The sequence below is a fragment of the Carcharhinus amblyrhynchos genome, chromosome 5 (genome assembly GCF_965287045.1).
Source record: "Carcharhinus amblyrhynchos chromosome 5, sCarAmb.v2.hapA, whole genome shotgun sequence".
NCBI classification, from domain to species: domain Eukaryota; kingdom Metazoa; phylum Chordata; class Chondrichthyes; order Carcharhiniformes; family Carcharhinidae; genus Carcharhinus; species Carcharhinus amblyrhynchos.
Genome location: NC_137328.1, coordinates 57195463 through 57219064, shown reverse-complemented (window position 1 = coordinate 57219064; position 23602 = coordinate 57195463). Strand labels below are relative to the sequence as shown.

The 23602-nt window shown below is 42.1% G+C and overlaps 1 protein-coding gene across 2 annotated transcripts in view; it reads right to left on the bottom strand.

Annotated features, from left to right (window-relative positions):
* frmd3 (FERM domain containing 3) overlaps positions 1-23602 on the bottom strand; it is a 186172-nt gene that overhangs the window by 82145 nt on the left and 80425 nt on the right. For both annotated transcript variants that reach the window (XM_080189680.1, XM_080189681.1), the window contains exons 2-4: positions 22441-22545; positions 17218-17260; positions 2440-2518 (exon numbers count right to left, since the gene is read on the bottom strand). In XM_080189680.1, the coding sequence (XP_080045806.1) occupies positions 2440-2518; positions 17218-17260; positions 22441-22545 (227 nt within the window). The remainder of the gene's footprint in view (positions 1-2439; positions 2519-17217; positions 17261-22440; positions 22546-23602) is intronic.

The following is a 23602-nucleotide window of genomic DNA, read 5'->3' as shown; positions in this document are numbered from 1 at the left end:
AAAGGAAAATAAAGGGGAAAATAAGAGTACAAGAGTAAGCTTGCAGGGAACATAAAAACTAACTGTAAAAGCTTCTACAGGTATGTGAAAAGAAAAAGATTGGTGAAGATAAATGTAGGTCCATTACAGTCAGAAACAGGGAAATTTATAATGGAAAGAAAGAAATAGCTGACCAGCTAAATATATTCTTTGGTTGTCTTCACAAAGGAGGAACGTATCAGAACTGTTCAGGAACACAAGGTTTAGTGAGAGAGAGGAACTGAAGGAAATCGGTATTAATAGGGAAATGGCGTTGGGAAAATTGATGGGATTGAAGGCCAATAAATCCCCAGGGTCTGATAATCTACATCCCAGCATATGTAAGGAGGTGACCCTAGAAATAATGGATACCTCGTGGTGGTCATCTTCAAGGTTCTACAGACTCTGGGACAGCTCCTATTCATTAGAAATAGCTAATGTAACTTGACTTTTTAAAAAGGGAGATAGAGAGAAAACAAGTAATTATAGACCATACAGTCTGACATCAGTTGTGGAGAAAATGCTAGAGATCATGCTAGAGAAAATAATGGCAGTATTGGATAGAGCCAGCATTGATTTATGAAAGGTAAATCATGTTTGACAAAGTTATTGGAATTCTTTGAAGATGCAGCTTGTAGAGTTGATGAAGGGGAGCCAGTGGATGTGGTTTATTTGGACTTTCAGAAGGCTTTTGATAAGGTCCCACGTAAGAGATCAGTATGTAAAATTAAAGCACATGGGATTGGGATAGTTTTTTGAGATGACTGGAATACCGGTTGGCTTTGACTATGTCAACTGACCTCTTTAATCTTTTCATTTAATTTCACCTTGTCCACCTGTTTCACTACTTCAAAGTTTTAATAATTGGATGAGCTCTTTGAATGTCTTCATTCAAAGACATTGAATGAATGTCTTTGAATTTATTAATGTTCAGCTGGTGACACAGGTTTTGTTGACACAGTTATGTCGCAGAACTCCATTATGAATGTTTGGTTGATTTCCAAACCCACTAATGGGTTCAATTCAATACAGGTTATTTATACAGGTATCAAAGGGACTGAGAGTTTTGTTAATTTACAGTTTTATGACCTCTTAATCAGAAATATTATTAGAAGTGCTTTTTGAATGACTGTTTATTTTGACAGTTTTATGAGGTTCTACCAGGATTATATTTTAAGTGTTTTTGAATGACCGTTTATCATGATGGTTTTTTGAGGTTCTAATATGCTTATGTTTGTGGAACTGTTTGTTTGACAGTTTTATAAGCATTTCAAGGATTTCCAGATGCTATTTTAAGGCGTGTGAGCTCTGTACATAGTAGGAAAGGGGTGAGTGGATATGGAGCATGTAAGAATAGGCCATGGAAGAGGTGAGGACATGGGGGTGAGGGCTAGAGAGTCTCACACTTATCTACCAAACTAGAGCAAATGGAAGCATGCTTTTTGATCAGCTTTCATCACCCTTTCCTAGCTCCATTTTCACTTTGGATCTGCTTTCCAATTCCCACACATTCCACATTGAAAATCTTGCCCTATGAGTACAGTCAGAAATTCTGAATAGCTTTTATAAGAGCTTTGTTAACTTATTCTGCCACCTTCAGAGGTTTGTATGTACATCTTAGTCCTACTGCTCCTAGAACCCCCGTAAAATTGGACCTTTTAGCTAATGTTGTCTCTCCTCATTCTTTGTATCAAAATGTATTACTTCATATTTTTCTGTGTTGAAATGCATCTGTTATGTCCTCCTGATGTCTATTATGAGTCTCCATATTGTTTACTACATGGCCAAGTTTTGCGCCATCTAAAAACATTGTAATTATGCCCTGTATATTTGATTCCAGCCATTACTATACATCAAAAATAGCAGTGATCCTCATGGGTGGCATGCTGGCACAACAGTTAGCACTACTGCCTCACCCGGATTTGATTCCCGGCTTGGGTCGCTGTCTGTGTGGGTGCTCCAGTTTCCTCCCACAATCTGAAAGACCTGCTGGTTAGGAGCATTGACCCAAACAGGTGCTGGAGTGTGGCGACAAGGGGAATTTCATAGTAACTTCATTGCAGTGTTAATGTAAGCCTTACTTGCAACTAATAAATAAATGTTACCAACTGCTGACTAACACCACTGCATATTTCTCTCTGGTCTGGAAAACAACTATGCAGCACTGTTCTCTACCTTCTCTCCCTTAACCAATTGTGTGGCCACGCTGCTACTACCTGTTTAACGCCATGGGCTTTCATTTTGTTGACAAGACTACTATGTGGTAGACGATCGAATGCCGTTTGGAAGTCCACATGCATGACATCAACAGCAACTTTACTTCATCACTGACATTTCTTCCAAGTTCTGGTGGTTAATTTATAAATAAACACATGCTTCTTCAAATTCTACAGTTCGATTTTCATAAGAGAACAGAAGTACCTGGTGAGCTCTTCTTTGACCTTCATAGGTTCACTAGGATAGAATTTCACTCTAAAGCACATGGTATATGGAGGCTGAGCTGAAATATTACAAAGAAACAAGTGAAAGCAATAGAAAATAGATAATAGATAAATCGCTTTGCATATCTGGATAAAAACTGACATTTATTCAAAATGGTCTTAGCCAAACATTACCCCATGCGATTATGAGCTCTGTAATTTCATATCATTGCTGTGGACAAGAAAGCTCGTTGATAAAAATGGGATAAAGATGCATGAAAAGGCAGCTTTAAAGCAGGGTGCATGTCAGAAAAGAAAATATACATAACATGTTACTTCTCATGATACCAAGTAGCTGCATTACATATCATTTGTAAATGTTAAGCTACATTTTTCAATGAAAATTTTAGTTTTATGTTTCTCCCCTTGACTAACAATATGTTCAATTCTGATAACCTGCTGTAAATCATTGATACCTTATACATCTGTCTATAGAAGGTCAGCCACACATTGGACAACCTTCCATCAAAAAAAGCTCAGAAAGAAATCTCTAATCCATTGATCAGACACATCCACCAACACTGTACAGAAGTGAAGCAGAGCACGGTGAGCTGCTGGACGCTGGAAGACAGAATTGAGAGATCTGGAGCCCAAAAGAGAAAATCTACAGAGTAAGCCCCACCAAAACATCAGCTGGAGACAAAGAAGCTGAATATGGTGCAACAACGCTGTGCCTTTAAGAAGTGTACTTGTGGCATGTTTCTTGTGAAATGAATGTTTTAAACTTTCACTATGTTTAAACAGAGGCAAATAGTCTACAACTGACAACCCACATGCTGAGCCTGCAAAACAATAATTGCTCCTATTTACTGGAGTGTTTGTTTTAATCTGAGTTAATGCAGTTTTGTTATTATTGCGTAATCCCCTGGGTTTTCAGGCTTGGCTTAATTAGGGTGACTGGCGAGAAGAACATCATGTGAATGGGAGGAACTATGTTTGCAGAGAGACAAGTAGGCATCTCCTGTTTGGATTTGTACAGAACAGTAGTTATTTTTGAAGTCTGAGACCTGCTAGAAGAGGTATCTGTCACCAGAGATCTGCAAAAAGCAAGAGGCATTTTTTCCCTCTCTCTCTTTCTATATAGAGTTCTGCTGTGTGAAGACCGGTCTTTCTCTGGAGGCTGCAGTTTGAGAGTCAGATGACGGGTGTCTCTCTGTGTCCACAGATGTTAAAAGGTTGGAGGACTAGCATCTCACATAAGCCTGTTTGTTTTGCTAACTGATTCTGAAGAGGAATTTACATCTATAGGGATATTGCTCAAATTGGAGCTAATAGAGATAGCTAGCAGCTAAGAATTATATCTTGTCCTGTTTAAGTATATCAACTGATAAATGTTATGTTAGTTCTTTTTGTTATAATTATTTTTAAGTGACATTTGTTTTAATAAAAACTTTCAAGTGGGTCAATAGAATCACACGTGGAGCAAAATACTTTATGTTCACAAAAATGCTAAAATCAAAAGTGGTTGTGGTCTAGACTAACTTCATAATATACCTTGAGTTTCTGATCTGACCCCCCACAATGGGACATGGTACGCCCAGAATATAAGAAAATGGAAATTAGTCAGACAGAAAAAGTGAAATGTGCATCTGAAAGAGCTACTGGAAGTACAAAGTAATCTGGACAGCTATCTCAGAGTAGACCTGGGGTATCCACTCACCACAATGAGCTATGTGCCATCCACAAACTAGACAGTCTCCATAATTTCAACTCCCAAACAGTGGCCTAAAATCTCTGACTTTGAATGCAAAATTATGTAATAATAATGCAAGGCACTGAATATTTAAATGAAATACCATTATTATGGCAATTAAAACATTTGAAGATTTTTAGCAATTGTCTGAAGTATCAGTGGTGATTAAATGTAAATAATTGATGTTACAGAGCAGCGGTCAATACTGAAGAGGACTGCAATAAATTATAGGAGGACATTGGGAAACTGGCTGAATGGGCAAATAGTTAGCAAATGAAGTTCAACATAAATAAATGTGCAGTAGTATTTCAGTTAGGAAAATAAGGGGCCAATTAATACTCGGAATGTTCTGGTCTATGTGAAGTAGAGGAACAAAAAGTTCTCAAGAATACAAAGATGATAATCATTAAAAGTTGCACCAAGGCCATAAAAATTTACAAACCAAACACTAGGTTTTATTTCTTGTCAATACAAGTGTCCTCCACACTCCCACCCACAGGCCATGTTGGAGTGAATACTGGGACAATGCCTACATCTGAAATTAGAGCTCAGAATGCAGTCCAGTGAACAAACCATGTGGGACAAGGGTGGTGTAGGGTCTTCTCCAGCCAGCATGCAAATGAAAGACTAGGTGTAAAAGTGGTAGCCACATTGGGCTTTGAGAGGCAGCTTGAGACAATGAATGGCCAGTGGTCCTTAAGGTACAGAAGCTAACCATCAAGTCTCTCTCTTTGATATGCAATGAGGAGAACATCAGAAACATGAAGTCTGGTGAACTCATATCATTCTTCTCCCTCATAGGCAGGAGAGGCGATGTCAACAGAGGCACCTGGCATGCCAAAGGTAGAAGCAGAACCTTGAAGAGGAAGAGGTGGCACAGCCTGCTCCACAAGAAGAATATGAACCCTAAAGAGCCATCATTCAAAGGTGCCTCACTTGACCCAGGGTCTACACATAGCGCCTAACATAACTGCAGCTGTCCAAGAACTAGTGTTACTGGAGACTATGCAGGTCCAGGGAAATAGTCAGTCACACCTACCAACTTGTGCAGGATTTGTTGCCATGGAGACTTGGAAGTCATCCACTGCCATTGTCACTTAAAGTTACCGCAGTGCTCAATTTTTATGCCAGTTGCTCCTGTAGGATTTCTCAAGCCTCCGTACACAACTGTACAGAATCCCATGGAGTCTGTACCATAATCCCATCCAGGCCCTACTCCTGCAACCCCATATATTAACCCTGCTCATCTCCCGACACTAAGGGGCAATTTATCATAGTCAATCAACCTAACCTGTGCATCGATGGACTACGGGAGGAAACCAGAGCACCTGGAGGGAACCCACGCTGACACGGGGGGAAAGTGCAAACTCCACACAGGCAGTGACCCAAGGCCGGAATTGAACCTGGGTCCCTGGAGCTATGAGACAGCACTGCTAATCACTGAGCCACCATGCCGCCCCGATGTAAGTAGGAGGACAAATGCAATCTTTGCAAAGGCACGCAACTTTGTCCATTTCAACCGGGATCAGACAAGCCAGGGTACTTTGTGTAAATCTTTGGTTTTCCACAGGTGCAGGGGACCACCGACAGCATCTATATGACACTGAGGTCTTCACAGCATCAAGAAGTAAACTACGTATTCTGCTTCTACTTGCTCAATATTCAGCTGCTCTGTGGCCTCATGAAAAGTACCCTCCAGATGTATGCTTGATTCCCAAGAATTGTGCTCAACTCCTACATTCTGAGCTGCTCTCCAATCCCTAACATGTTTCAGGGTCACAGAGGCCGCAGGGTTGGCTCCTTGGGGACGAAAGCTACCCAGTGAGGATGTGATTGATGACCCCTGTGTGGAGATCAGAGTGCAGCTGAGACAAAATTCAATGAGGCTCATGCTTCAACTCGCAGTTTAGCGGAACAGACCATAGTGACGCTGAAGATGGGGTTCTGGTGCCTGGGCTGCTCTGCTGGAGCCATGGAATGCAATCTGAAGAGGACATCACACATTGTGATTGTTGGCTGTAATTTGCACAAGCTGGCACTGCATCGGGAGGAAGAATTGCCTGAGGAGATGGAGAGGTATATTTTCTCTGATAAAGAGGACATTGAAGACACTGAGGTTGAGGAGGTGTTTGATGTTGACCATGAGGCAATGCTAATGCCCAGATAAGGCAGATGAGATTGGGATTCAGTCACTGCCACTAGATTTATGGACGGTGATGAGATGACATCCCACTATCTTCACATGGCTTCTGTAAACATTGCTCTCCTGTCGGACTGATGGCAGCAGACACTCTGTGATAAGGCTCCTGTCATGGGGTCTCAGCAATTGGCCATACGTTGCAGGAGGATGATGTTGAATTACACTGGAATAGGGGCATATATCCTCACAGAGCTTCTGTATTTGCCTCCTGTCTGGCTGATGGTAACTTGCTTGCTCCCAATAGGGGGCCATCCACAGCTCAAAGGTGCAGAGAGCACACACTGACAATGACCGGAATGAATGACACTCACCCTTTACACCGTGGGAGACATCCTAATTCTCGATGAGAAACAGGCATGACTGATACATTCAGTCACTATGAAGGGACACCACCAATGTGCTAGAAACAAAACACATGGAGGAAGCCCTGGACTGAGTGCCTGCCTTTTTCTGGTGCAGGAATCCAGTTTTCAGGTTGGGACTCCAGGAACAAAGCTGATCAGAATAAGGAGCTACAGAAAGGGTGTAATTAATGAGAGTTTGTTTTTTTTTTAAGGTGAATGTTATGTACAAGTGCTTAATGTCCATGCCCACACTGTTCAACTGGAGCTTCTTAACATTTCTAACCATGCTGTTATGTCTTGCTGCACCCCCAACATTCACAGTGGAGGTGGAGGCAGTCTGCTCTCTGGCATACCCTGATGGCCTTGGCAGCCATGCTCTGCAGGGTTGAGACATGGGGGAGGCCTTCCTTTCTGGATCCTTCTGTGCAGCAGTGCCACCCTCTTCTGTCTGTAGAGTTGAAGTGGTCACAGGATGAGGGGATTCAGATGGGTAAGACACTCCTAGAGTCATCTGGGTGGATGGTCCTCGGGTGTGCACCAGCTGATCCTCCTCCCAATGGGTGCCTGAGGGCCCCTGGCTTCCTCCTTGAGATAAAGGGGCAGCTGGAGTGAGCTCGAAAAGCCCCACCATGTTCTGGCGTTGATACTGATGGATCACAGCAACTGCCTGCACTAGGGAGTGCAAGTCCTGCACCAGGGAGTGCAAGTCCTGCACCATGGAGAGCAGGATTAAAGTTTTGCACCAAGGTCTCCAGGTGGCCACCACCCTGGCTGTGTTGACCTCATTGCACTGGAGTGTCGGCACAATCACCTCAGACATAAGGTGGATGGACTCTTTCATGCAGCCTTTCAATACAGACATCCTTTCCTGATTTTCATCACCTGACTTGGATTCAGCATATTCCTGGCCTCCAGCAATCTGCCAAGCACTAGCACCATGGGACATCCCTGCCTTCATCTGTCGTGGATCAGATAGTGCAATGTGCTCACCAGATTGTGACTCTGAGGTTGCTCTAAAGCCAAGTCCCAATGAGATGAGTCTTTGCGATGGTGGAGGGTGTGGGTGAGCATTGTGGCATGTCTGTAAATTCCTCTCTTGCACTGCTCTTGGAACTTGAGGGCAGCACAGTGACACAGTGGTGAGTACTGCTGCCTCACAGTGCCAGGGACCCGTGTTCGATTCCCGGCTTTGGTCACTGTCTGTGCAGAGTCTGTATGTTCTCCCCATGTCTGCGAGGGTTTCCTCCAGGTGCTCCAATTTCCTCCCACAGTCCGAAAGATGTGTTGGTTAGGTGCACTGGCAATGCTAAATTTTCCCTCAGTGTACTCAAACAAGCATCAGAGTGTGACAACTAAGGCATTGTGACACTAATAAATAAATTTTAAACTTAAAAAGGTAAAACTTTAAACTGAAGATCTGGCTAGAGGACTGCCTGGGCTGCTTCCTAGATGTGCCTGTAACAGAAAGGAGAAGTCATTAGTGCAGGACAGGGGCCTTTTAAAACAGGGGAGAGGGCTGTTGTCTGACGAATGTTGCAGTGCTGGATCCTCATTTGGCTTATCAGCACCGACCTCATCAGCACAGGAGCAGTCAACATCCTGCCCGGCCAACTGGATATCTATGACTTCAAGAGTCCATGTGGACCTTCAGCTCTGGCATCCCTCCGCCAGTCTCTGATATCTCTCCCTCTTATAGTGAGCCAACTTTTCCTGCATGAAAACAGATGGCGCGAGTGTAAGCCGGACGGGTGTCATGGCAAACGATAAGGATGTCTGGCATGAGTAGATGGTGAATGGAAGTAGCGACGTGATGAGGACAGAACCTGTAGGGGAGACGAAGGCGTGTGTGAGAGAGTGAGTGGTGGAGTCCCTTGAGCCGGCAGGAAGTGGGATCGCTGTGAACCTGTAACAGATCTTCAACGTGTGAGCTGAGAGTGATGAGAAGAGTGACTTACTTTGGCAAAACAGAGATCATTCATCCTCGTTCTACACTGGATAGCTGCCCTCTTCAGCAAGGCATTAGTGCTGACCGCCTCTGCCACTGCCTCCCATACTGGGTTGATGACCTTGTTGGCTGGTTTTCTTTCTGTGTGCATGTAGAGGACAGCAGGCTGGGCTTCTACCGCATCCAGGAATCTCTCCTGCTAAGTGCCCATGAACTTGGGACTGGATTTCTCAGCAGCCATCACTTCCTGGTGACCTGCAAAATGTTGCTGGTGTGTGCTGGGTTGTCTTTAGATAACACGTCCTGATGAATGCAGCACCAAGGTGAAGACAAGGTGGGCAAATTAAAGGCTGCTCCACCAACAACACATCATGGAACCTTTGCATGAAAGATTTTGGCACTAACTGCCACACTATATGGCAGGAAAACCCGCCATTGCCGATGGTGAGCTCAATGCCCCTTTTCCTGCCCACCATCAGCCTTTGCCAATTTCCAGCAACGTCTCGCCCTGGGTGCTTTTTGCTTGAAAGAAGACTGAGGCATTACCTAAATAGAGGTCTTTAAGATTGTGAAAGGTTTTGAGAGAAGTGGATACAAAGAGAATACTTCCTATTGTGGGACGAGCATAAAAGCATAATATAAGATAGTCATCAAAAAATCCACTACGAATTCAGAAGGAAGGTCTTTATCCAAAGAGTGGTAAGAATGTGAATTTACACCATAGTGATTGAAATGAATAGCATAGATGAATTTAAGGAAAAGCTCGAAAAACTTTTGAGGAAGGAGGGAATCGGCGGTTACAATGTTAGATTTTGAGTAGAGTACAAGAAACACCATGGACTGGTTGAGCCAAATAGTCTGTTTCTATGCCAAATTCCTTTGTTAAAATCACCATTTAGGCCACACACAACAGGACTGCCAAAAAAAAGGAACGATATCCCTGTTGGATTTTATATTATTCTCAGACCAACTAGTCAAATTACCTTTCCTTATCCTTCAATGATTAATAAATCTGAGCAGCCATGCAAAGATAAGCAACCTGGTCTAATATGTTAGTTGTACAGCCTCCTCAACATCCAATACCATAGAGAACCAAAATAAGCTGCCTGTCGTCATAGAATCATAGAAACCCTACAGAGCAGAAAGAGGCCATTTGGCCCATCAATTCTGCACCAACCACAATCCCACCAGGCCCTACCCCCATATCCCTACATATTTACCCGCTAATCCCTCGAACCTATGCATCTCAGGACACTAATGGGCAATTTTAACATGGCCAATCAACCTAACCTGCACATCTTTGGACTTTGGGAGGAAACCGACGCAGACACGAGGAGAAAGTGCAAATTCCATTCAGACGGTGACCCAAGCCAGGAATCGAACCCAGGTCCCTGGCGCTGTGAAGCAGCAGTGCTAACCACTGTGCTACCATGCCATGTCATGTTGGCATAGACAAAAATAAAGGCATACAGAGCCCAAACCTGAAGTAGAGATGATTGAACCTATGTTAGGAAGGAACTGTAAAATTGCCAGAGAAGATTCTGTTCATAATCTATGTTTAATTTCAGTATTAATGCTCATGAGAAGTAAATATTATATATAATTTATTTTTATTTTAAAATGGTAATGCCTAGATTACTTATAACAGCACAATGATTAAATTTTAACTGAAAATAATCTGGTCTAAGGCTACTGTATCTGATGTATAATAAATTACTTCTTTAATTAACTGAGTGCAATTTTTCATTAAACAGGCTGCTAACAATGCAAGACCAAGTAAAACGGTAATGCTTTAAATTATCATGCTAGCGTCCAAAATACAAGGAAATAACACGGTGCAGATTTCACTAGCACACCCACCTGACAAAAGGCAATTCTGGTCTCATTTCTTGGTTCTTGTAGAGCACACAAATGGTGAAGAAGCAAGTTCAAGATAACATTAATTATTAAAATGACAACACAAATAACCTACTTGCTGTTTAGTGCTTCCCGTATCTTTGTACTTCTTCCATGTTTAGAATTTTACGATCAATTTGAAATTAGGCTTTTTCCTACTAACAGTTGTAAACTAGACATTACCATTTCATTGAAACAACTTGTCCTTAGCACATCCACACTTCTGAAAAAGAAAATACTAAACCATAGTCCATCTAAACAAGTCCCAAAATGCATACCCAACACTAACTGTAAAAGGAAATGTGGAGTTGCACATTTGGGCACTTTTCATATTTTCTTAAGTGATCACTAGGGATGAGAAGAAAAAGAATCTAATGCTGTAAATCTGAAAAGTCAACAGAAAATGCTAGAACGCTATTACATCAGTTGATAAGATTGTTTTATGCATGACATTCATTAGGTCTCCAATGAAAGATGAAATCTGAAACACTGACTTATCTTTTTCTTTCACGACCCATTACATTTTGATAATACCTGATTCCTTGGTTTTTGAATTGAATCTGGTTATGCATAGTGTATTTATCAATTATTAATTGACATGTGTATAATAGTTGCCCATGTGCAGTTATTTTAATAATCTTACTTGAATCTTCTCCAAGGTCAGAAGAAGATCAAATGAGCTTTAACTGTGGAGTTCATTTCTGTTAGCATTTGTTTTTCCCCAAGTCACTTTAACAGCCTGCATACTTCAACAGCAAAGAGGCAAGCCATTTTGTGATCTGGGCCTCATTTAAATAAAACCAGTGGAATGCCAATGCTAAAAAGGTGCCTCGCCCCAGCTCACTAGGTTCAGAGTGGTGTATTATTAAGGCGGCAAGAAAGTAGGTTGGCTGGGGGAGAGAGAATAGCCACAGACATGTGGGGCACTGGGGGAAGCTGAAGCACTCGGACAAGTCAATCCACCATTTAACAGATCAAGAGACAAGCGTACAAAAAAATAGATTTGGCATGAATTATGACTTGCTATTTATTTCAAATATGGATTGACTATTAAACCTCCAAGTGGCTTATTTAATCTCAATCAGGTCAGAGATCTTCCCAAAAAAAAACTACTGTATCTGAAAATGCTATTCAAAATACTTCTTAAAAATCCTACCTGTTATCAGTTATCCATTCTCTTTCAATAGACAGAGGATCATGTTTGCCAGCCTAGTAACAATGGTTTATGGGGTTGGTAAATGAATAAGAAGTCTCACAACACCAGGTTAAAGTCCAACAGGTTTATGTGGTAGCACAAACCACAAGCTTTCTGAGCACTGCCCCTTCGTCAGGTGATTGGGAGTTCTGTTCACAAACAGGGCATATAAGGACACAAACTCAATTTACAAAATAATGGTTGGAATGCAAGTCTTTACATCAAGTCTTATAGGTACAGACAATATGAGTGGAAAGAGGGTTAAGCTCAGGTTAAAGAGATGTGTATTGTCTCCAGCCAGGACAATTAATGAGATTTTGCAAGCCCGGGCAAGTTGTGGGGGTTACAGATAGTGTGACATGAACTCAAGATCCCAGTTGAGGCTGTCCTCATGTGTGCGGAACTTGGTTATCAGCACACATGAGGACGGCCTCAACTGGGATCTTGGGTTCATGTCACACTATCTGTGACCCCCACGACTTGCCTGGTCTTGAAAAATCTCACTAACTGTCCTGGCTGGAGACAATACACATTTCTTTAACCTGTGCTTAACCCTCTCTCCACTCATATTATCTGAGCCTTTAAGACTTGATTACCTGTAAAGACGTGCATTCCAACTATTATTTTGTAAATTGAATTTGTGTTTTTATATGCTCTGTTTGTGAACAGAACTCCCATTCACCTAATGAAGGAGCAGCACTCCAAAAGCTTGTGGCTTGTGCTACCAAATAAACCTGTTGGACTTTAACCTGAGACTTCTTACTGTGCTTACCCCAGTCCAATGCTGGCATCTCTAATTCATTGGTAAATGAAATAGGTTTCACAAAGGTATCCACTTTGATGAATAGTTCTATAACCAAAGACTTCCTAAAACTGGGTGGCGTGAGTGTGAGTTGCAACTTGCATGTGCGCCTGTTTCACGTGCAAGTTGTGCACACTCATCGGTTATATGTAGGCATGTGCCGAGACTTTAGGGAGCAGACTGCAGAGGAAATGAAGGCTGGGGCCTGTCACAAAGCACATTGCTCAGCCTCAAGTCTGAATCATCCCAATGTCTGCCTGTCTTTCCTGAAGCCTGAAAATTGCCTAGCTTGGAGCCTAAATCACAGCAGTGCATCTGAAGCCACAAATCACTACTGAGATTAAAGCAGCAATCAATCCACATTCAGCTCATGTATAACACTGCAAATCGCAAGCAAACAACTCAGCAGCTGCACTAATGACTAATATGGATTACTGTCGGGTTTAACCTACAAGTACTAAAACACACAAAATATTAAAGCAGCAAAAAAATCCACAATTTAAGCACAAAAATTGATTTCCAGCAACATTACGCAACTTCAGAGACCAACAAAACCACAGCAACTTCAGGCTCACGGCAATGCACAGACAAAGCAGGCAGCAATGACCTCAGGAGGTCACTCCCAGTGTGGGAGAAGGATGCAGTACACAGTCTCTTAGACAGGTGCTCACACTTCAGCAACAAGCAGGGAGGTCCAGGCACAACTAACAATAGCAGACAAGCTGCCTGTCTGTGGATTTCTCTCATGGGCACCCAGTCGAGGACAGCAGCTGCTCCACGTCCCTGCCAATCTCTGCACCAACTGAAGAGTACCCAGCCATGTCTCTGAGTGCACCCTCTCAGGCAAAGCCTACTCAGACCCTGCCAGCCAGAGGACAACTGCCAAGGTCAACTACACCAACGAGCCACTGAAGTCAGTAATCTGCCTGTCAGTGAAGGGGGATGGGGGGGGCAACCAAAACATAGCACCCGCAGACACAAGCTTAACACACAGTGAGCACCACAATAGGTTTACACAGATGGCATTTGCTCTTTTGCAATTTCATATGTTCAAATCAGTTCTTATTTTAAATTCTTTCCACTTAAATATCAAGAAGAGAATTGAGTTCTTTGCTCACAAGCCCCAAGTGTCCTGTGTATTTGATAGGTGTTTGCCCCATGAATGCCTGGTAAAAGACATTGAGGAAGAAAACTCTATAATTAAGGTAGTAATGCGACACTGGGCTCATGGCATGGTCACTTATGCCTGAAATGTTTGTGAAGGAGGCAGTGTCTTTGAACTCAAATGGAAGACAAGTCTTTGCAGCAGTCTAGCTGAAGGAGCACTGAATCAAGGCTTCCCTGAGCATTCCTCATTTCAGCCTCTTCATCCTTGTCATTTGCCTGTTTGAGCTTCACATCTGAGTCTTCATTGGATTCCTCTTCTGAGGCCTACTGCTCCAATGGTTACCTCTTAAGAGTCAGCAAGATTATGCAGAGCACTGCAGACAACAACAAATGAGTGACACTCGCTCTGGCAGATATTGCAGGGTGTGCCTGGGACTGGTCCAGGCATTGGAACCTAATTTTTAGCAGACCTACTGTCCTCTCCACCACTATCTTGTGGATTCATGGCAATGATTGTTTCTCTCCTCCACTTGTGTCCTCAGGTGCCTGAGAGGTATCATCATCAGCCACTTTTTAAGGGATGCCCCTTGTCACCCATTAACCATCCATTAAGGCAAGCCTGAACCACAAACATCCTTGACACCTGCAAATGTCTCAGTATGTAGGCATCATGGGAGCTGATAGGGTACCTCACATAAACCTGTAGAATCTGGGTCCTGTGGTCAAAACTATCTGAACATCATAGAGTGAAACCCCTCCTATTGACAAAAGTGCCCAGCTGACACTTTGATGGCCATATGGGTGCAGAGTGCCAGGCGGGAAGGGTAGACAGCGTGTACCTGACAGGAGAGAATGAGTACCATGTGGAAGGGTGGAGGCAGCAAGTACTTGGCAAGAGTAAATGGCAATGGCAGAAAACAGGCAACAGCTGATCAGACATCCATTATTCGCTCTATTTCATATGTGAGATGACAATGGGAAGCCAATCTACTATATATTGTTTTCTACCCTGGACGTAAATTAAAAGCTATCCCCGCAGTTCTAATCCTACTTCTTTCCCTGAATTCAGAAAATTGGGAAACCAGTAATAAAATTGGAAACAGTAATAAGGCAGAGCTTCAACAACCTCATTGCTTCCCAGGTTTGCTTCACACAATCATGTTGGTCATCATCACCTCAATTTCCACACCCCAGTTAACCCCCACACCATCTTTCCCCCACAAACTACACCACCCAATCATCCCCCCATAAGGTCCTGCATCCAAAATGCCCAGAAGCAGGGGATTAGTTAGGAGTTGGTACAAATGATGGTGATCATCTTTCAAAGCAATTCTACATCTCACCCTTTATATTGCTCCACTCAAATGATCACAGTTATATCACAAAACTGGCCAAAGCAGCCACTTCAACAACAGTCATGGTGCAAACACACACAGGGCCATGTTCATAACCAGGAGTCAGAAGGACTGGATCACCCCCATCTCTACCAAGTAATCATCCACAATACTTCCTCCTCCCCATGAAGGGTGGCACTTAAAAAGCAGCACAAGTTTGTCCAGTACAAGATTCACCCATACATTTTAACTACACTGATAAGCAACAAGACAAAACACAATGAACATAGTAACAGATATTCTAAGACATATAAAAGTTGCATTGACAGAAATAACAATATGTAACTTTTGGTACAAGGACAATTCAGATGATTGAGGAGACATGGAGTTGGTCTCACAGATTCTGATGTATACCATTGGGCATACTGGAGCTTTAGTTGACATGGAGATTGTGCCCATGTAAAGAGCAGTATTATGCATTGGGAAAGAAAAGATATTAATGAAGGGTTTGGCAGTTAAGATTAAATACTTTACAATTAGAAAACATCTCAACACACCCTTAGCATAACAACTTCGCTATCTATGCATTAGACCTTAAGTTCAGGCAGTATGCTTCCCTTCAAAGAATGCTATATTTTTATCTACTTCGTACGTGGCTTCAGTATGTTAGTTATTGACTTGTAGCAGCATCAGCATGTTTAAAAGCACAGGGTCTCTTAAAATGCAGTGCATGGTCAACCCACCACCTTCCCAAATGCTCTTGGCCGATCTCCCTTCTTATAGTAAGCGATGGAGGCATCACGCTTGGATCTCAAGCTACCATTAAGCGACTCAATGAGTCCCTGCCACTAGGTTACATTTGGCAGAGAAAGGCACAGGCCAAGGAGGCAACCTAGTAGCTTTGACTAGCCAATCTGATATTGGTGTTGTGTAAGAATGGGGTGGTACCTCCTCTGGAACATCCGCTGTGCTCATTAGAGACATTCCCCTTCTTTTCCTCAATAAGTTATACCCTCTCCTCTAACTCTCCCCCAAGTCTCTCATAACTGATCACCCAATTCCTCACCCACTCACTCACTGGCCCATTAACGCACCAGGCTTACCTGAAGTCCAACTTACGCAACCTTCGCTCCCACAGTTCCAGCAATGGCCATTACTCAAAGCTGGCACTGCTGGATCCGCAGAATTGCCGGCCATTTGGATTGACCAGCAGCTCCCTAAGGTGGGACATTCTCCCCAGGTGATGGTACCTGGAGTCAATTAATGCTCTGCAGAGTGTAATGTAGCTGTGGGACAGTAGGCTTCTTACAAGGATGGGCTCTGATTTTTTAGTGGTGGGTGTGTGCAGGGGGGTGGGGAGAACACAGCATCTCATAAAATCCAACTGAATGAGTTGCTTCGAGCACAGGTATTCTAGGAGTTGCTGACACAGCCATTAACAGCCTGAAGTGCAAAGCACCATGCGTACAGTTTCAGAATATGCAACATCCTAACAGTTGCCAAAGTGACCACTTGAGGTCTCTGAAGAGCAGCCAAGTTGAGTAACCAGGAATAAACCAGGAATACTGACAGCGCTATTCCCAGCCTTCATGCTCAATTACTGTTCCCCTCCCCCACCTCTCTTAAACTGCCCAGATCCACCTCTGGACTGGCTCTTTCTCTTAACCTTCCAATACTGAGAAAGCACAGACCAGCAACCAGAATGTCCCATGTAAACCAAGACAATTTCCAACAAGCCTCAGATTTCATTTTTGGGCAAGGACTGCAGCTATATTAACTACTTTATGCAATAAACCAATTGCCCAACCAAAATGTGATTACTAACCCATGGGTGATATTTTAAGATATTCCCATGATAGATATACAAAGCACTAGCAATTACAGATCTAATTAAAGTACCTTCAAATGTTCTATTGAATAAAGTCATTTCAAGGTGCTACAAATCAATAACTAACAACGACACAGCACACAAGCATAGGAGATGTAAAAATAGAAGTAGCCAGCTCAGAGAGGCAGTGGGTATCTAAATGATCCATTATAATCAGTAATATAATTGGATTACAGAATATAAATTTGTCCAAATGTGTCAGAATTTCTTTCAATTGGTTGATAACGCCAGAGTATAGTGCAATGCCTGGTGTACACAGGACTGTCCACATTTTTAACCTGCATTTACACTGAAAACCAATCTGTCAAAACTTACATTTCATTTGCTTCACGACTGACTTGTTGGGTTCCAGCCAATGCTAGGAAATACAAATTGGAGATCAAAAATTAGACAATATTACAGCTTTTTCTATCTTTGTCATTCTCTCTCATAAAACAATGATTACTTTGTGTTGTATAACATAGTTACTAACGAATCTCAAAGGTCTCATTGCTATATTAGGAATGTGAACCTACGAAGCAAGAAATTATTCAGTCAGCATTTACTCAGTACATACCAAACAAATGCCAAAATTCAAATGAAATTGTGACAAAAGAATCTCGTGTGTTTCTGGAGAAATTAGAAAGAACAACATTAAGTAACCACAGTAGCCTCCTAGTTACAGTACTGATTTTCAAAATTTAAGTCTTTAATGTTAACATGTCATACTAGTCTTGAGTTCCATCAGCACTCAGCTGAATAATATAAAATGTGACATCTTGCAGGATGGTTGGAATCAGGATATGCAATTCAGATGAAAATGGAATGCCGATACAATATTCGTAACTGTACTTGAATATCCTTCAATAACAATCTGTAGTCTGATCACATAACTCAGCCTGGCTGGAAGGAAAGGTCACACAAAGCAGCATAATAAAAGGATGCACTGTCACTTAGATATTTATTTTTTAAGTATTCAGAAACAATTTTTTGAAACTTGCAAGTAGAAAAATTAAAGTTTTATTTTTTCAAAATTGGTTTGTTCTGTGTTATAGAAAACAAACAAACATAATAGGGGCTGAAATATTTGATAACTCTGTGCAATAGACAGGTAGGTGACGGATTCATTTCCATGTGAGGCCCTCATTTAATGCACACAGGAAGCTATCAATGTTGCATGAGCACTAACAGGCAACTCGGCAATCTAGGAGGGCAGGAAAACTGGTGTTTGTCCATGAAGAGGAGTTAGAAATTTGTCATTAAAAATAGATAACAATCCCAGCAAGGCACGGAGAGACTGCAGCACGCAGAAAAAATTTTGCGCAGCCTGGAAGAGCATTTTTAACTTGCACCTAAAGAAAAGCGCCTTATCTGTTCACTGGAAATGTCAAGGCCTGGAACATAACTATAAATCGGTGTAATCTTACTTGTAATATTTTCCTTGCCCTGAAGAAATGGGAGTGAATTTAAGTCTCAGGTCAAAATGTGGCCCTGTGAGAAACTGGCCAGTCCAAGAATTCTAGCAGATTAAGGAGGTCTGGCTAGTTTTAACAGCTGGACTTCATTACAGTGCCACTGGGCAACTGCCAGGAATTATAAAGAATTGTTCCCAGCGCGATAGTAAATGATCGGGAGTGGGATCTGACTGGGATCGCAGTAGGTGAAAGGATGCTCTTTATCCCTTGGGCATCAAAATATGCTCAAGATATCCCGATGGTACCCAAAGAGAACTTCTGCAAGAAAACTGAAAAAAAAAACTTACTTTTCTAGTCCTCTTCTGGTCCTAAACCATTCCTGACAAATTAATCTAGCAGTCAGACCCCAGTGAGGTCACTGGAATACAATCTGTATATTTAAAGAAGGATCCTGCCAGGTCAGACCCTTTGCTGTCTGCAATTTTAAAATACCATCAGCCAGGTCAGTGCAGAAGGATATATTGTCTCCTCCATTTTAACTGTATTCATGTTCCCCCAACCCTCCCAGAAAGACAGGCAGATTTCCAGTTGGGGATTCCTTTCCTGAGCACTGCCTCCAGCATCCTAGGAGATCAGCAATTTAAGCTTCCCATTGCAGTTTATGACCTATCCTCTCTAAAACCATGATGTCCTCCACAGGAATGCAACTAGGAGGAGGCTGGAGAGTCAGAAATTGGGAGGGGTAATCAACATTTGGGGTCTTAGCAATCATGAGATCAGCAAAATAATAGGGGAGATCCCTAAAATGAGATTGGTTTCTAAAAGAGGACAGTTTTCTTCAGTTTCCTCTCTTCCCTTCTTACCCTGCTAATGGGTGACTATCTAAGTCTTAGAATTTGCCCAAAAGCCCAAGCAAATATTCTACAGGGTACCCAACCTTTATGTAGTAAATGCAATAACACTAACATTTGCGAAAGTTGCATGATTAGATATCATGTGGCTAGATGTCACATGGATACATATCATGTGATCAGGTTTCCTCATGGTCAAACATGATGGGGGTCAGGATGTCACATAATCAAACATCCAGGAATGCCTTCAAACAGAACTGGCAACCCTAAACAGCACTTGAATTAGTTCCCACAAGGTGTAGGATTTAGCCCCTAGTGTGACTTAAAAGTTAAACTAAAGCTTTTTTAAAAGTTTATTTATTAGTCACAAATAAGGCTTACATTAACACTGCAATAAAGTTACTGTGAAATTCCCTTCACAACTACCTTGAATGTTTAGCTCTCTGTAAGCAAATTTTCTGGGAGCTTCTTTCTGGTGCCATGTATTAAGCTGAACTCAGCTAATACAAAGACTTGCAAAAGACAGTATACAGTTAAAGGCGTTTTTTATTGACCAACACGCATTGGGAGAGAGATGGCCGGGAGATTCCAACTTCTCTCTGATGTTATGGTACCTGTGTAAAACAGATATACTTTTTCCAAAGATCTGTTTCTCCTGCCCAACCTATCGTCCAAACTGGATAATCCAATTATATTAATACACATTATTTACCTTGGCTAATAGCATATTATCTTCTAGTAGAATTGAGAATTCATTGGTCAACTGGACCCTGAAGTTCTTCTCCCCCCCCACCCTCCCCCCCGTTGCGTAGCAACCTTACCACTGGTCAGATATGGGGACAAATCTCTGGCCTTACCTAATCAAATCTGACAGGTTCAAGGATCACCCTCACCACCTGCAAACCACAGGAATTGGGAGGGAGTCATTTCCCGCTGCTTGCTAGTTATCCCTTATCAGTAAAACTGAATACTTCTATTCACTGCAACAGGAAACTAAATATCTCCATTCATTTTAAATCTTGGTAGCTTGCAGCTGCATTGTGTCCTACTGATAATAGAGAATATATTCTATATCTTATTGTTTCCAAAGAATGTGGCTTGCCTACTTCTGCTCATTTCCCATTATGCTGTGGAGCAAGCTGCATCTTGGCCAAAGCTTACAAGACATTTGAAAATACAATACTTATTCAAAATTCTCTACCAATGATTATATACGTTTCTATGCAGACAATACTTTCGCATTGTATATATATTTTAGGCACTTTGTGATTCCTTAAGTCACACTGTGATTCCTACACTAAAGGGGTCTATCTCATTTTAATAACCTTCAAAACCCCAAGCATTCCCGCGCTCCCTTCTACACTCTCCTTGAAAACTAAATGAATAACATGGAAAAAGGCACACGGCCAGAGAACAACACGATATGCAGCAGCAAAAGTTAATCATGGGCAGTCACATAAAACAAGTAATATGGCAATCTGGGCCCAAGTAATTGGCAGATCATTTCTTTGGGGTAAACGCCTCACTGACTGTCCCATCAGCTGTAGGAGATTTCAATCAGCATTCAGATACTGAAACCTGACAAAGATATCACCGACATACGACGAGAATCAAAATTACTAAGGAATTGGGCCACCACCAGAGAACAATGAAAATGATGCCCAACAATGCAAAGACTGCAGTGGGAGGAGGAAATTAGATAAAATCTGGCCTCACAACTTAGCAAATCGCATATTGCATCACCAAGAGGTAAAAACAAAAGAATCTAATGATTACTATTCTAAATTTAAATTGCACTGACCAGGCAAAGGGGGGCATTCTCTGGTCCCCAAGCCACATTTTTCTCAGCAGTGGGAGGAGCTGTACTGTTCGCTGGCAGCGGGATTCTCTGATCCTACCACTATCATTCAGATTCCCAATGATGCCACCTCATGCCACTATGAAACCTGCAGGAGGGGGTGTGCTGCCAGTGGGGCCAGAGAATCCCTCTGGCATGAATGGCTTGAGAAATCCCCCCATGTACATCGATTTTGAGGCTTTCCTGTGTCTAATGACACAGGAGGCAGACAAAGCATTTGCTTATGTCTGTTTCCATAGCTAGATTTCCTTGCCTGTTGTGAGCGGCTACAGCTTGAGGGGTGCAACTTGATGGCTGGCCAGGAGTCTCTCCTGCTCTTATTGTCGGCCATAAATGTCTTAGAAGGATTTACACACTTAATTAACACACCTTCCTTAGCAATCAAGTCCCAGAGAGGGACTTAAACCCAGAGCTTCCAGTCCAAAAGCAGGGTACTACACACTGGGACACAAGACCTCCCAACCAGACATGAGGGGGATCATACCTTTTTTTTAAAAGAGCTTACGCCCATTTCACTACTGCCGTGATTCCCGAATAAACGTATCAGTAGCAGGACAAAACTCTTCTTTTTAAATTAAATGGCTGTCTTACCGTCCATTCTGATTTTTGGGTAGGCCTTAAATTATACAGTCAGTGATCCTGCTGCCAACAGAGTTTAGGTGGAAAGTAGTTGGGAAGCACAGAGTGGCAGAAAAAAAATTCATGGATAGGTTGCTACAGGGAATAAACAGCACAGCTAGGACAACAGTGGACTGTCACGTCAGACAATAGTATCAACGCTGCTTCTTTAACATGCCCAGAAATACATGGGCAGTTAATATCAGGAGGCAGCCACTGACAGCACAACCTTCAGGCATCACAAATTATGGTCAGGCATTTTTTTCTCCATTCATTTTGGTATTTTCAACCCTTAAAAGCTTCCTTACATTTAACTCCTTGCTGCAGTGTGTGCAGTTTACATGTCCTAACCACGTTAATCTACTGCTGCAATGACCCTGCAATATTTTCAGCATTCCTCCTTAAGGTGCTGATGCAGGCACACATCCATCTATAATGGAAGTCATCTAGCTTCTGCTGAGTTAGCTGACCTTAGTCAAGGCAATAATTGAGAGACCAATGCTCATTTCAGCTTCACTATGTTCTGGTGAATGGAAATATCAGCTCTGAACCCTGATGGTCTGCCAGTGACTTTATTCGGAGTGCTTATATGAGTGCCTCAAGCAAGGACTGAAATAGATTCAATGACAATATAATGGCTAGCTGATGTTCACTGTTTATGTTTGCAAGTAAAGATGAGACCTAGATATGGTACCAGATGGTTGGCAGTGTCCATAACATAGTACCACGGTACCAGTCCATGTGCTCAGAAGAGAAAGGGGAAATGAGAAAGCAAAGGAGCTTTTTTCTATGTGAATATAAATCCACCAATACATACCCTTTGTTTCTCTGGATCAACATATCTAATGCCAAAATAATCTTTCTCCAACAAGCTGAAATGGTTGCACACGTGATCGATGAGGAACTGACCTTTGGTGTCTCTCTGCAAAGACAAAAGAATAAAGTCTCTTTCAAATAAACATCAGTGTGGTGCTTTTATGGTCAACATATTTTATTCAATTATTAAGTTTCAAATCAGATCTTTCTGGTATCCTGTAGGCTATGAAGTTATTTTCTGTCAAATAGAAATTCAAAAATTGTTTGATACAACTAACAAACTGTTAACAGATTAAATAACATGCTGAAGTTCCAAATAAAGTTATTTTTCACTCAATGTCTGAAAAAAGAGCTTCAGTCTATTCTCACCTGGGTTAAAATTGAATAATTTGCACATTGAATGAGGCTATGAATGAGAGCATAATTTAACAACAGTTCACATGACAAAAATGTTGTTTAAGTGACCCATTCAACACTTTGAGGATTCGTGTTTGCCATTCATCATCTGTTTATTGGCCAAGCAGCAACATTAGGCACACTTCTTTATGAATTGCAAGATATTTCTCCAAACACATGAGCGGAACACTGTGGAAACGGAAATCTAAAATAAAAGTAGAACTTGCTGGAAATACTCATCAGGTCTGGCAGCAATTGTGGAGTGATAAAAGTAGCTTAGGGAGGAGTATTATCTGCTGCAGTTTTTGGCAGGTTTGAAGGCCAAAGAGGGCAGAGAATCCGATGGGAGTCCCAAAATGGCCTTTACACAAGTGGGATTTCTACCCCCGCCAGCCAATGATATAATTGGATTCCTGCCATGAATGATCAGTAATCCCAATTAAATTCATTAACATCCACTTGGGAATTTAGGGTATTCTATTCACCAACATAATGTCACACTGGTGGGTCCTATGTCCATGGAGGGAGGGAGGAGGAATCCGTGGGGTTTTGCTGATTTTATTTTTATTATTTTCAGCTCTCCAGTCTGTCAGGAACCAGCGCTCCTGGCAGGGCAAGCTCTGACATCGTGGGACCCATTCCTTCCATTTTTTTCTAAGTGTTTAAAAATATGGCAGACAAACCAGGCAAGGCAACTGATGGGTTGCCCACTGCTTTTCCTGCCTAAAACACAGAAAACAAAATCAAAAATTTTCACCCAAAATTTC